The sequence below is a fragment of the Diorhabda carinulata genome, chromosome 4 (genome assembly GCF_026250575.1).
Source record: "Diorhabda carinulata isolate Delta chromosome 4, icDioCari1.1, whole genome shotgun sequence".
Classification (NCBI taxonomy): domain Eukaryota; kingdom Metazoa; phylum Arthropoda; class Insecta; order Coleoptera; family Chrysomelidae; genus Diorhabda; species Diorhabda carinulata.
Window position 1 is genome coordinate 7,981,459 of NC_079463.1, and position 15,517 is coordinate 7,996,975.

At 31.9% G+C, this 15,517-nt stretch overlaps 1 protein-coding gene across 4 annotated transcripts in view; it reads right to left on the bottom strand.

The window, feature by feature from the left end:
* Positions 1-3,204: 3,204 nt before the first annotated feature.
* Positions 3,205-15,517, bottom strand: part of LOC130893460 (tyrosine-protein phosphatase non-receptor type 13-like) — an 87,174-nt gene continuing 74,861 nt past the window's right edge. For all 4 annotated transcript variants that reach the window (XM_057799621.1, XM_057799623.1, XM_057799622.1 and 1 more), the window contains 5 exons: positions 12,985-13,158; positions 11,249-11,458; positions 6,876-7,111; positions 6,192-6,796; positions 3,205-4,195 (listed from right to left, as the gene is read on the bottom strand). In XM_057799621.1, coding sequence (XP_057655604.1) covers positions 3,309-4,195; positions 6,192-6,796; positions 6,876-7,111; positions 11,249-11,458; positions 12,985-13,158 — 2,112 coding nt within the window. In that variant the 3' untranslated portion in view covers positions 3,205-3,308. The remainder of the gene's footprint in view (positions 4,196-6,191; positions 6,797-6,875; positions 7,112-11,248; positions 11,459-12,984; positions 13,159-15,517) is intronic.

A 15,517-nucleotide genomic window follows, 5' to 3' on the forward strand; every position in this document is an offset into this window, starting at 1 on the left:
TTTGATTTACTCAAGAGATCACTCATTTGATATATCAAATATTACTAAAGATTAAATTCTTCACCCAGTATATGGATATTTTTATCAAAAGAGTTGATGTTAACCATATATATATATATATATATATATATATATATATATATATATATATATATATATATATATATATATATATATATATATATAAAATACAAACAATTAACAAATGTAAATTTATTTTTTAATTACCAATTCGTAAAAGGCCGACCTTTGAAATATTAGTCATAAAGATTATTTCTACCGAGTTGTTGATGACGTATTAGTCACATGATGGAAGCCTAATGTAGGTATATAAGAATGAGTAATTTTTGAATTATATAGATATTTTATGCCTGAAATAAAGTTTTATCTTCAATTTTAATTATTGAACTTTGATTACAAAACATTCGCCGCCCGTAGGAAAGTAGGCATGGGGCCGCGCGGTGCCGAACGCTGCATTAATGTACGATACAACATCCAGGTATCAAAGTGTTGTCTTTTTTACGTCATATGACCTAAAAAATCACGTCCTGGAGGCGTAAAAATCATGTGAACATGTCACAGCCCATCGACGTTATTATTCAACATCCTATTGACGTCCTTCATGGTAGTTTTGCCAATAAAAAATATCTACTATATATAGGTAACAAATATATCTCTAAATAAAATAAGAAAAATATAAAAAATTCAATTCATTCTTTTACCACAAAAAATAAGTTTTTAGATTGTATCAACTAAATGTATTTATATAATTTTGGAAACAACAGATGAAGGGCTGGTAAGTTTTTGTCTTCATAGTAACTAACTAATTTGAATCGAAGAGCTCAATCAGGATAATCTCTTCTTTGGTAAACTCAATGGCGAACGATCAATTCCAGCGTTAATACAAATGATCGATAGAAAACATTTGTTATTTAGCTACACTGCATTTCGACAAGTAAAGACAATAATTGTCGTGAAAAATGTCTACATACCGCGAAATGTAAAGTATTGTGAACAAAAAAGAAACATTCTATTGTTTGGATTAATATGAGAGTTATTAAAGAGTAGATGTAGTCCTACAAAAGGAAACTTCTAAATAAAAGCTTTCCGCCGCCAAACATATAAAACTAGGTAGTTTATTATGTATAACTCAGATTAATAAGAGAGTTGAAATAAAATTCATACCATGTGCTTGTGTGTTATATATCGCACGTCATAATCACGTTATAAGGATCACGTGCAAAATGATATAATTCAGTGACGACGTCAGTTTTTGGTCACTTCACCTAACCGACAAAATATCACCTAATAATGACGTTAAAACCGTGCTACCTGGGAAGCCATCAACGGACCCTGGTCCAAATTTGTTACTTGAATACCAAAAGAATAAAAAATTATTTTCGAATTGTGTTCGCTTGAAACATTTTATCCAACAAGAGAGTAGTTTTAATATTAAATTTTCCTTTTTATTGTTATTCACAGGTTTCAATGATAATTCGAGGTCATCTACTACACCACAACTAAGTAGTAGTGAATATTACCTTATGATTTCTCCCACACAATTTGAGGGAGAGCATTTACGGCTTTTTACCTCTAACAATTTTATTCTGCCGCAAATAAAATTGCTTAAATATTAGAAGAAGGTCATTTTATTATGAGAAAACTGTTTATCAAGATGTAGATACAAAAATATAAAAAATCCTTAGTGTTAAAAATAATAATGCATTAATAATAATATGGGTACTCAAGGGCAGCCACAGAAAAATCCATTTTTTTTATGATAGTGGTGAAAACAAAAAGGAGCCCATGTTAACAGTTTTTGTGAATCTTTGTATTCACCACTGGTAGCTCTGTAGGCCACACTTGGTGGGACTTCTTCCTCCGTCGATTAGGTTCTAGGCCCACAATTTTATATTCTTCTTGATTTTATAGAAAAGCTTGTTTGCTTCAGATGATCTGAGTTGCAGTTCTACTGCTTCACTTATTAAAAACTTCTGTCTGTTGGTGTTAGATTTGTTATTTTTAAGAGGTGCTTTGTTTTGTTCATAAAGTGAGTTGAATTAAAGTCTTTGAGGGTCATGTCATACACCTCTTTCAAATCTTTGAATCGGCACTGGCGAACGAACTACTGTTGCCAGTCCCATGGCACCATCATTTGTGTCCGACCAACCAGCTCTCAATCACGGAATAAATCCATCGACTTCCAAATGGGTATGCCCTTTTAATAAATATGTGAGTAATCACTTTTGACGTTGGCATTGTTCTTAAAATCCACACGTAAGCTAACAATATCATAAAATTTTAATTTTGATCTGCGTTATTATCTGACCAAACTTCCAGTTTCACCACTTCAGCACCTAGATTTTCTTGTGCTCATTTAAAAATGCACGATGCTATGTCACAACCACCATGAGCACTCACTGTTTCATTTCACAGTGCGCAGTGGCATTTTCACTCCTTTTGAAAACAATATCTTAGCTGTTTTGTCACAAATATCAATCAAATTATTAATAAAAGAGTAAATAATGGAGTATAACTATTAATAGTTAAAACTATTTGTAAAAAAGAGAAATTCCATGAAACATTTAAACAAGAAAAGTAGTAGCACTACTCCTATAACTGTTACCTTCTTGACACATGTCAGCTTTTGACAGTGTTGCCTCTCCCTCTCAAAACACTTGCATCTCTTTCACAATCAGTATTTAATAGGGGTATACAGTTGTAACTCAAGTTACTTGAGCGTACCTCTATCATATCATGATAGATACATTAAATTCACATTGGCTATGACTATCCACTAAAGAATATACACATCAATAACCCCAAAATCGAGAATTTTGTCTTTACGACAGTTTATCTGTCAGGTACAGATGTTTTTAAATCAACCTCAGATATTTATTTATTGAAAAAGAAAAAATAGATCTCATAAAATCAGCTGCTTTTTCAGATTAATAATTATATTATGAGAAATGTGGAAGAAAGTGACTATCGATTTCCTTTTACTCTGTAATTTTATGCATTTCAATAAAAATTCAACATTCTGTGGATAGAATATTGTTATTATTTACTTTACATTCCGTGTCGAACATCACCAAGTGAAAAATATTCAACAATTACAAACCGTTGATTCAAGATTTAAATATGGTAATACTTCCAGAGTAACTGATGGTATATGTCTGGATGTGTGGAAAAATAAAACAAAAATTTTCTTAATAACTCTTTATTTACTCTACTTTCTTTTCAAATACATAATTCCACTAACTACCTTGTAAAAAGCAAATTCCTATTACTCGTCGATAGTTTAAATATTAAATAAAAACTTGTTCTTCATCTGAAGTAGACAAGTAAGTGTTGGTGTCATCGAGATCGCATAATTTCTTTACAGGAGTGACCGGATATTTCACCGGACCTCTCCACTTTCTACTAACACCTAAAGTTCGAGGTACTGGTACAAACATTTTACCAAAATCTCCTTGTAATAATTTTCTGTCCAATGAATTAAAATTTGAAGGATCAATGTGTTCTTTAGGTATCAATTCGACAACAATAGCTTTATCATGATCCGAAGAATACAAGTTGGTACATGATTTTGATAAAGATCTTGGAAGATTCAACTTTGGAAATTCAGTTTTATTTGCCATTAATTCTACTACAGGCTCAACCTCATAACGGATATGTTTATGATACGGTACTTCTACTTGATGTTTGAAAGTACCATATTTATTAATATTATAAATGTCCCTACAGCTCTCTGTTAGATGTTTTTCTATGGGACTATTGGAAGATACTACTTGTAATTCATTTCTTTGCACTGAATTTCTCCCTACAGAATTTTGCGATCTGGCCAAAGTAAATTGAACCTCAGTACTAGTATTTTTCAATATGTGTAAAGCCTCGATGTATTTTAAACCAAGTAAGGATTTCTGATTCACGGCAATGATTTGATCACCTCTTTGGACATTTGCTTTAAGATGTGCGGGGCCCCCTTCTATAACTGACTGAACGTATACATTTCCATCAGAACCTTCCGTTATTTGAAGGCCGAAGCTATCTCTTTCATCTCTTTTTATCGTTACATTGAGAAGAATTCTTTCTTCTACAAAAGATAAATTATTCAACTTTTCTTGAAGAGATTGACTTATTGTTTCTTGGAAGTTTGGCAAAAGTAGCTGACTGGATGGTTTCAAAGTTGAATCTAGAACAAAAAAAAACAATTGCAGATATTCATTATTTTGGGTATCTGTTTTACGTGTCGGTGGAACTATTTCCATATTATCATTGTTTTTAAAAATTTCAAACTTGCTAATTAATTTTTTTTTCTTCTAATTTCCTCTAACTTCACTAATTTCCTCCACAAAGCATATTAGAATCATTTCGTGATTCTAATTTATTTAATTTTAATTAGTTGAAAATGGGTCTGAGTAAAATTTATTTGCATAACTTGAAATGATAAAAAATTTAAAAGCCTAATATATTTAAATGTTTTTTTTTCATAATAATGCAAATAAAAATTATGGAATTATCATTATCCTTTACTTTAATTATAAAATTAAACTAGTTAGGGGCAAATATTTTTGTAAAACAATCTCATATAATCACAACTATGTTAAATAAATATATAAATCACTCCATTTATTTTGAAATATAAGACAAGAAAATAATTTTATTTAATATACACTAATGGACAGTTGTAAAGGAAGCTTCCACAAATAAAAAGCTTGAAGCCAGCAATATTTTCGAATACTCTTAATAAAATTATGAATTGTTTCATCCACCTCATCCTCCTTCGTTAAAGGTCGTCTTCATTTAGGTTTCTTTGGTTAAAGAATAAACAGAAATCACAGAAGGTCAAATCGGATGAATAGGGCGAATGTTCAAGGTCTGTAGCACAGTGGACCTGCATAATTTTTTCTGAGCGTCATATTTTTAATTATCATTATGTATTTCAATTCTAACTGCCTAAAGCCAGATCAACAGCAAGACCGTTTAGGTTCATAACCTTGTGATTTTTCTCCACTTCTTTCGGTCCCTTGATTTTTCTCTCCAGCTCTGGATGTTTCTCTCTCTAAGGTCTTCTTCCATCGCTTCCCTCCACCGTTTTTTGGGTCTACCTCTTTTCCTCTGGCCCTCTGGTATCTTCCATGTAACTCGTTTCAAGAGCCTGTCTTCATTAATTTGTCCTAAGTGACCTAGCCATTGTAATATTTTTGTCTTTATAAACGTGCTGATTGGTGCCTCATTGAAAAGTGTAGAAATTTCATGGTTTGATCTTCTCCCCCATCTTAACTCTAAAAAGTCTTCTTGATATTTTTCTCTCCCAGATATCCAATCTCTGTTTGGTTTTATTTGTCATTACCCAACTTTCACAGGCGTATGTCGGAGTGAGTCTCAATATTGTCATATAAATTAGAACTTTCGTAGATCTGGATATATCTTTCGATTTTAATATTCTTCTAAAACTGCCTGCACTGCTGTTACTTTTGGCAATTCTTGATTCGATTTCCTTTCCTTCTTGGCAAAAAATTGATTGCACCGAATATTCACTACAACGTGGCTTGGATGAAACCTGTCTACAGATCAAAACGAGACGATATTCCAATCCGTAGTGCGATATCGCATTAAGACAACCCCAGACTGCATACAGCTCGGCTTACGATGGAAACATTGAACGAATTGGGTTGTGAAACAGTAGAACACCTTCCTCATAGTCCCGATTTGTCGCACTAAGTGAACTGGGATACGAAAACAATGCGCAGGCAGAATCTTTCGTGCGCGAAAGTTTATGTGACAAGCCGAAAGATTTTTACGGAAAAGGTATCGGAAAGTTTCCGGAGATGTGGCAAAAACATTATGTTGGAAGAGACCATCAAGATAATGTAAAAAATTCCAGCACAATAACATGATAATAAAATTTTTTATACCACAATTCAGGTATACATTTGTACAAGTACAACCTTCGAACGATATGCAGATTTGAATTATGTATTTTTACTGTTGCTAAATTTTCTGATTTTAGGTCTCTTCTTATTAAAAATTAGATTCTAAACCATGTGATGAATTGATGTTACCACCTATTTTGGTCTTTATCAAAAGATGTTCTAAAATATATTTTTTAATCAGAAGAAATTCAAAGTCAAAACAATTTGGCAACAAAAAGTATGTAAGTACGCCATTTCAAGAATCAAACTCACCTAGAACATACACTTCATTTGGTGTACACTTTCCCGTAGTAGGTCTAGAAGCCGAAGTAGAGCTGCAATGTAGTGAGACAGATTGCAAAGACATTTCTTCTAGATATTCAGGATTAATGGCATTTACAGCCTCCATTGATCTAGATAAACCAGATTTACAGGTCACATAAGCTCTTGTGCCCATTTTGACTCCTCTCCTCTTATCATTGGAACTAACAGCAAACCCAGAAAGATGTTTGCTTTCAAGAACCAAACCAAATCCATTCTTCTCATTCTCCCTGTTTTGGAAGCATTCATTGATATTTTCATTGAAATTTCCAATACTTTTCGCTTTTTTTAATTTATTCGATCCTTTTAAGCGTCTTTTCATTCGAGAGGATGATCTAAATTCTATTTTGAATTCTGTATCAACATTCTCCGATTTTTGATTTGTTTGATTAGTATTGATTAATGAATCCAATTTATACAATGAATTAGCTTCGTTTTTCATATCTTTCAACGGTACACCGAACTGCTGGGATAGAGTATAAGACGAGATGTAGTCTGTTCGGAAACGCAGAAAAAATTGATGGTGTAATGACGCTAGACGGAAGGTAAAATAACTTCTGAAATGAGAATAAACTTAATGTCAATAACAGTTTGTCTTTTTTTAATGAAGATAAATTGAAAGTTTTATTAACTTACTTTTTTCTATCCATTTTTAGTTTATATTTCTTCAATTTATGATTGGATTGGTAACTACTATGTGGTAATATGCATAAATATTGTTTACTATAACATAATGTCTGTATATTTCTCCATTCGAATTTTTCATGCAACTTGGGTCCAAACTGACTTGTATTTTCACCCCTTTCGTACATATTCATCCCTTGCGCGCTAATGTACAGCCAAATATCCTTTTGACTGTTGTCTTTCATTATCTAGAAGAAATTACATGTTAATAATGCTCTTAGCAATACTGCAAAGTATTCTATACCTTCTAAATCATAAACCAAGATATTTACTAAGTTTTGAATAAAATTAGAATCATTGTCAACGAAATGTTAAAAGGTAATTTATAGGAACTGATAGCGTTATTTATAAGTGAAGATTGTTACTAAAAGCTTGATATGAACTATAGTAAACCTAAAAACGTTCATCTGTAATCTTTAATGCCATGCCTATATAATTTATTTCAAAAATATTGACTTGTACTTGAGTAAAAATTTTATTTTTCATAACTGACATATTTTTTGACAACTCATTAATCACACTTCGTGAATAAAAAGTTAATAATTATTCAGAATATAATGTCGAAATGAATTATTATGAAAAGAAATTCTAAATTAGTATAAAATTCTCTGATCCAAATTATTATCGATTTTCTCAATGATAACAACTTTTATAGATGAAAGATAAACGATTTAGAATATCTCTAAAATTATTACAAAATTAGGCGCTAAGACAAAATGGACGTATACATAGGACAGACATATAAATATTTAAAAAATAGATTAAGTCATCAATACGATAAAAAAACAAAATTGCATGAATAAGAACAGTAAAAAATAATTTTTTAAATATAAAAATAAGAGTATCCTTAGGAGAGGGTATGAGAAAATTTATTTTCTAACTTTCTCTTGAAAAAACTCTTCTCGTAACTGCAAATGAATATAAAAATACCAAAAGTGATTACAGGAATTTGATTATACATTAAGTCAAAGTCAAACCTCGTATGGACTACCCCCAAAATAGCAACTATCAAGATACAAATTGTTACCACTACCGATTTAGTCAACAGTTCAGAATATTCCTATCAAATTGATACAAAAATTGTGCACTAAGACAAAATGGACATTCCGCTCTTTTGGCGCTTGCTAGTTTTTGAATAAATATGTAATTGGAAAAAATCGTAAAAGACATGATACTCTATCAAAATATTTCAGTAGTGTAAAATCTACCGTACCTACTAAAAATGAAAGGAGTGATATTGCTTATTAGATTTCTTGTGATACAGTTTACATATGACAGATATCTCAATATTTAGGAAATAGACTAAGAAGCCATCAATAATATAAATAATAAACAAAATTGCATGAATAATAACGACAAAAACATCATTTAATAAAAAAATCCGAGCATCCTTGGGAAAGGATGCAAAAAAATTGATTTTATTTTATAAATTTCAATATAACTATGAATAAATTGAATTAGTTGCTTCTTTGTCGTATATTAAAACTTGAGGTATATTCTTAGAAATTGCTTCATTTATTGAAAGAAGTCTAAAATCAAGATTATTTATTCATGAGAATATTTTCAAAAAGAACTAGGAATTAGGAGACCAAAAAAATGATCATATCTCTTATACTAACAATAATAAATATTTGGGAATGACCCTTGGCGCTTCGCTGGAAAGTCTTCTAGTAAGACACTCCAAATTGTCCATATACAACAAACTGCTTCTCAAAAAAAATGTATGGAATCACGTCTGGACATATAGATATATAGCTTTCGGACTGTAACAGTAAAAGTAACATTCAAGTGATACAACGTTTTCAAAATAAAGTATTGATGCACCTTGGTACTGCCGCTTCAGTGATTTTAATAGGGATCTCGCTGTAGAAACAGTTGACCAGACTATAATCAAATCTGCCAGTAGCAATGAACAACGGATACTACAAAATGGGAATGTTGATTTTAACCAGCTCCCTCGGCAATTCCAATTAAGTGAGAAGGCTCGATAGGATCAAGTTGTTTGAGATTGTGAGCTAGTTTAAATGACAGTGTTAGTTAAAAGCAATGAATTGTTCGTATATCTTTAACAAGTTAAATGTCTTATTGCTAAAATGAACACTAAGGTATATTAATGAGTAAGACCTGAGTAATAAAGAATTTACTAGTTAGTTAAGATAAGCGAGAAAAAATTGCTTATTAATCTTCATGATCAGATTTTCGGTAATATAGCAATTTCATATAAACTTCGCTTTAGCACCCTGTATCAAGTAGACGCTATATCAAGTATCGATATAAATATATCTCTTTAAGGCTGAAGAAATTTTAATAAGACTTGTTGCTGATAATTATTTGTCTCGACAAACTTTCTCAATTTCTTAAATGAATTTTACTACATTTTGAACTAGCTCCACCACTGTCTCGAATTCTTAATAGAGTTCGTTTTCCATTACATACAACACATCGAAAATTTCAATTTATCCTCTATATATAGTGGAACACGGCTTTATCAACGTCCTAGGAAGTTAATAGGAACAATTTACGAGAACATTGATCAATCAGACGCAGAAGGTTCAGAAGGTTACGACAAACACATAAAGTCCTTAATCCTCAAAATAACATATATTTCGAAACGAATCAGCTTATATTACAATATATTTTTAATAATTAACTCATTATCCCGATAAAACTTAGTAGCTGGAAAAATTAAAAAATGTTTATTTATAAACAGTATAACGAAATAACAAGAATTCACAAAAACCGATGTAAAATCACTGAGACGACTGAAATCGCAGAAAAATTCCAAAAATACTTCCGATCAATCTATCTAATCATAGTAACCACCATCAATACCGATCTAGAAAATATTCCGCAGTAGGGTGCAAGGCCCAGGCTATTGGTTACACAAAGAAGGCTGGCACTGCAGCTTAGGTACTTACTGGCTGGATATAAAATATTAGGTTAGGATCAATACGTCTTGCCATAGTCACATGGCTGAATGAGCTAAGGCAGTTCACAACTTGTAGCCATCTTGAAGATCAAAAAGCTATATTATCCGATCCAATTCAAATTCCAGAGGTCCAGATTCGTCTTTCTTCAGTATATTACTCGCACATTTGGAGCTCGGCTCCATAGTATACCTTTAGGATGCTCCACTCAATGCAAAAGAGAGCAATTCGACTTATAAGCGATCGAAAGTTGACCAGAAACTTGGACAGCTTAGAGCATAAGAGAAAGGTCTCTGACATGACTATGTTTTAACGATACCACCACGGCAGATGTTTTTCCGAGCTTTCCAACATAATCCCACCTAGAGTAGTATTTGCAAGACCTACTCTACACGCAGATGTGGCTCATGAACACCGAGTTCGCCTGAAGACGCTCAGAAGATCAATTTATCGATACTTCTTTATTTAGAGAAGCGCAACCACATGCATTTCCACAGGACAGGTACTACTATAACTACTCGAGAGTAATAGGGTGTACACTCATGTGCTTGCTTTTTTACATAAAGAAACGAATACTTAACTTCATGTACACTTCATGTACTTAACAATCCCATATAATCTCTCAAAAATAAAACAGATTCAGGAATGAACGGCAAAACAAATATAGTATTTTAAATACTACTTAAAAAGGAATCACCCACATTACAAATTACATCTTCAAAATACGATACTACCTCGAATGCTTTTTAATTCGACACCCTTTATCAAAACAACCAAATTATGTGGATACCTACAAAATAATTCTCTCCTAATCAAAATAGTTATAGTGATATATTCAATTTTCTATGAAATGAATGAAATGAAAATCATCGAACCACAGCGGTCCAAGTAAGTCGAAGTACTACCTGGGTCATTATATTATTTTTCACCCACAATGGTTCCTAGCTGAAAATTTAAATGGAAAATCCTGTGAAAACTTCATTTTTTGGTTTATCTACAGGTTCTAATGTTTTTTTTTTTTTTATTAAATTCACGTATTCTATAAAAATATCACTTCTGTTGTCACAAGCTTATAGAGCACCACAATTCTCAGATGTTTTTGTTTTACTGCAAATGAAAACAATAAATTTGTTTTTACAGTGTACGTAACCAATCGTACTTCATAGAATGAAAACAGTTTCCCCTTTCTATTAGTTGTTTTTCTAACTTCTAACTAACTGTTTCTAACTGTTGTTCTAACTTCTCCACACTGTATAATTTATAGAAAGGTATATAGATAATCTTGAAAAAGAAAGTTGAATAACATAGATTTCTTCGCAAGAGCTCATTCTTATAAATTTTAAAGCTTTTATTCCTGTTAAGTTGAGAACAATTGTAAATATAAAGATATGTACTTACCCAACGAGCATTATAAAAATGTCCTCCATAATGTGGAAAAGTTTGAGCTAACAATATAAAACTTTCCTCGGCTTTTTCTGAATCCATTCCATATTTGAATTTATGTGCCTGAATTAGTTCAAGTTTGAGTTTTTCGACATTTTCAACAGCGGAAGACATGGATTCGGGAATATAATGTTCTATTAAGAAGTAATCTCTTTGACCGTGTTCCTGTAAAAAAATTACAGTATGGAGCCTACCAAAAAACAGTACCTGTTCCTATTCGCCGAGCGTTTGATTTATAGTATAGAAAATACTGCAAGCATCTTTTGAAAGAATATATTTAATAAGCGTCTAAAATACATTAAATCATAATATACGTGTAGTTTAAGTTAAATATGAAGTCATCTATTTTGGTTTGGCGAATTCTACTCATAAATAGCTGTGCCCTTGAACTTACGCAGCACCAACTTTTCGGATAAAGACAAGTAATTTTCGTCAGCACAGTTCAAATAAGTATTCAATGCTGATGTCATTTAAAAAGAGTAATTTTCTTAGCATTTAGCACTAAAAAATCGTCAACAGAAGACACGTCATTCGCAGACTCGTCTTTTACATAAATTGAGCAGCGATTTAATCATAATTAATGGGTTCTGTGCAATTCTCCTCTTCGCTGATTGTTAAGAAAGTGTAAATGTACACACTTTCCACCACCGAAATACAAAGTTTCACACATATCGTGGAAAACTAAGCAAAATGATTGTTTTTGGGTTATCTCGCCTGGACTACTAGCGTTTGACTGGTAATGGTGTGAAAAACGATAAAGTTTAATTTCTACAATTAATTAACGAAGGTTTTTTTATATATTCACGCATAATTTTTATAATTACAATGTGTTCATACAATAAAAAATATTCATGTAAACACGCCATATATTTCGTTAATGATTCCGTAATTACTGTTTTGTTACTATGATAAATTACAATGTCGTGAAAATAGTTAATTTCAGTTGTTCTCAAGTTTGAGGAAGTTACTAAACTTTATTTACAATTGTAACATTTCCTATTGAAACTTTGAAATTGTCTCGTAAAGAGCAATGGAAGGGTTTGGATATATATATATATATATAGAGGATAGAAATCCTAATTGAAACATTTAGACTAATTACATTCAAGAAAAGAGATGTATGTGAGTAATTTTTTTATAATTTTGAACTTTGAAATTATAAAAACATCAACATGTTTTGTTTGATAATATTTTCTCAATATTAATTATCCTTCTTTCTATATAAGTACAAGAGAAACCATAATAAATCCATTTACTGAAAGAAGATCTTATCCAAAAAAAAAAGAATAATTCTATTCTCATCCTTCAATTCAAGATCATTGGAAAAAGTCATTTAAAATTTTCTTAGTTCAAACATCTTACAATTAACATTAATACGACTCCCGTCTACTCTTTTACGAAGTCCAACATTGCAACGTATCCAAAATAAAGTCAGGTTCCAACTTCTACTTCCAACTGCGAAATTCAATATTTTGAAAATGTATTCCACCGAAATATACATTTATTTTTTCTCTAATCCAATGTTATCCTAAATCCACACTTCATTTTTAACGTGTTTCCAGATAAACCATCAAATTTAAAAAATGTTTCATTGTTTTCGACGCTCAAACATCGAATACGGTAATTATATTAGAGAACGTGTGGAATTTCGGAAATCCCCTGTTAATGTGTTGAAACCAATACATATTTACCCTAGGATTATAGTTTCCAAATTCCGCTTGTAACGCCAATCCATTAAGTTCAACTATTTGCTTGAACGAACAAGGTAATTGATGTTCTATAATTGATCTCCTTAGCTGCAAATATAATAGATGTCTGGATTCATTACCTCGAAATCCTCGAAGGGTCGGTAAGAAAAATCTCACCTGAAAAAAACGACAATATGAAAAATAATTGAAAACACCTATAAAGACATAGGATGTGGTCAAGACAAACGTTTCATGAAATGAGTCAATTTTCAATATAGTCACAAAGTAGATTTATATCTAAAAAATATACATGAATGAAACTAATTATCTTGTAAATGGCCACCACGGCTTTGTCGGCATATGCATACTCTTTTGACGAAATTTATTGTGTCTAATATCGACTTAATACTGCAGAATTATTAGTTTAAACCTGTGACTCCAGATAACCCCATAGCCAGAAGTCTAAAAGCGTTAAATTGCAAGAGTGAAAAAGCCAATTCTGGTCACCAAATCGAAAAATGACTCGACCAGGAGCAACCTAGTGCAAGATCGTCAATGTTTCACGGGCGGTATGACTCGTGGCACCAGCGCCCGGCTCCAGCTCCATAATTTCATATTTTTGACATAACTGTATCCGCTATTAGGTACTTCTGATCAAAGGGCGTTAGAAGAGCCAAAATGTGAAATTACTATTCTAAAATGGACCATAAATCGTATAGTGATGGCAGAAATAAACGGCAAAACTTTCACTGTTACTTCAATCAGGGGTTGTCCGTAAGGAGGAATACTAACCATTCCTATTTGTGATCATTGTTAGTGAACAAAATTCTCACTAAATCTAGCAGCGCTGGATTAACAGTTTTAGGCTTCGTGGATAATCTAGTAGTAGATACCCAAACATCACTTACCATTTTTTAGGTAAAGTTGCTAGCAATAAACAGATGTGCTAAGGAGTGTTTAGATATAAATTTATCATAAAAAAGTAGTGTCGGGATGCAAACAAACTCTAAGTGCACTCGCTAACAAAAACAAAGTATCCCTAATATGACTACCAGAGTTATTGAACGTATGGTTATAGAATCAGAGTCTCACTGGAGGGCCTAAGACAATCCGAAAGATTCGTAATCATATCAACTATGAAATGCGAAGAACTTCTCGTGATGACCAAAAACGACATCAAACTGATAGTCGATCATCTGACCTTAAGACTATAGACACACTGAGGACGACATCAGCAGAAAATCTGCTCTGCGAATATCCTGCCCATTTCGCTAAAAGACTTACGTACCTTGAAGGAGTTATACTTAAACTTTGGGGAGAGGGGCACAAAAACTCCAAGAAAATAGACCCCATTGGGAGGAGACTACGTATTTTGTGAGCAAAACAATGAGATGTAGTTATGCAAAGTATCTTATGAGTAAAGGTGCAGAGTGGCTGAAGAGTCAAAAGGACAATCTACAATTTACTTTTTATCACAAACACCACGTATATAGCATGGATTTGACTCACACCTCTATAAATTGTCAAGGGAATTTGAACTCCAAAAGTATGTATTCTATTTTGGGAGCGATGATAGTTGATTTGTTTGTTTGATAATATTTTTGTTTCTGTTTATACTAAAATGTCTAATAGAAGTATTTTCAAATAATTCCGATTGTTCTTACTATTATTAAGTTTATATTTACTTTCAATATTGTATATAAAACTCATAATATTATTATCCCATGGAATATTTTGTTTAGCCAGGATTTTCTAACAAAGCAGCTCATAACGCAAAATAAGTAAATTTGTTCGAGAGTCATATTAAAAAAATTCTCAATAAACGGTTTCGAGGCGCAACAACTACGATAATGAAGATGAAAAATTAATCATGCTCCGCTCTGTTATACAGAGTTTATATCCAGATAAATAGAACTCTTCATATAAGGCCTCCCTTTTCAAGAGAAAACAATAGAGATAGGGTGGATTGTTTGGACCTACTTTGGTTTACTACATAGGATTCTCTTTCAGTGTGTTCTAAATACAAAAATAAAGAGCATTATTATTACTATTATAACGAAAGATGGAATATTCCAAACGGTAGGATGAATTTGATTCATTCCTATGTTACTTCAGCTTAAATCTCAGGGTATTTTTATACGTTTGCCAAAGCTGGCTGATTTTTTAAGATAAAATTCTTATTTGGTAATCACACAGGTGGAGAATCTTCAACAACATAAGTTTGTGTTGAATTAATTTCCTTCGGAAATATCTGTTCCTTCTGAAATTTCTGGATATAAATTGATCAAGAAGGGAAGATTTGTACTATATGTAATTTTTTAATCCGTTAGATATATTTGCTTGGAAAGTCAACTAATTGGAACTATTGCGGCAGACCTGGAACTAGATGCGTTATTCTTTGCATCAGTTCTCTCAACAAAAATTTATTTTCATCAATTTTTTCTAAGTTAGTAGCTTTCAAAGTAAGTACTAACGTTTTCAGGATTAATTTACGTTGTTTAAGCAAAATGAGTAAAAATGTTTGTATCTATTCATA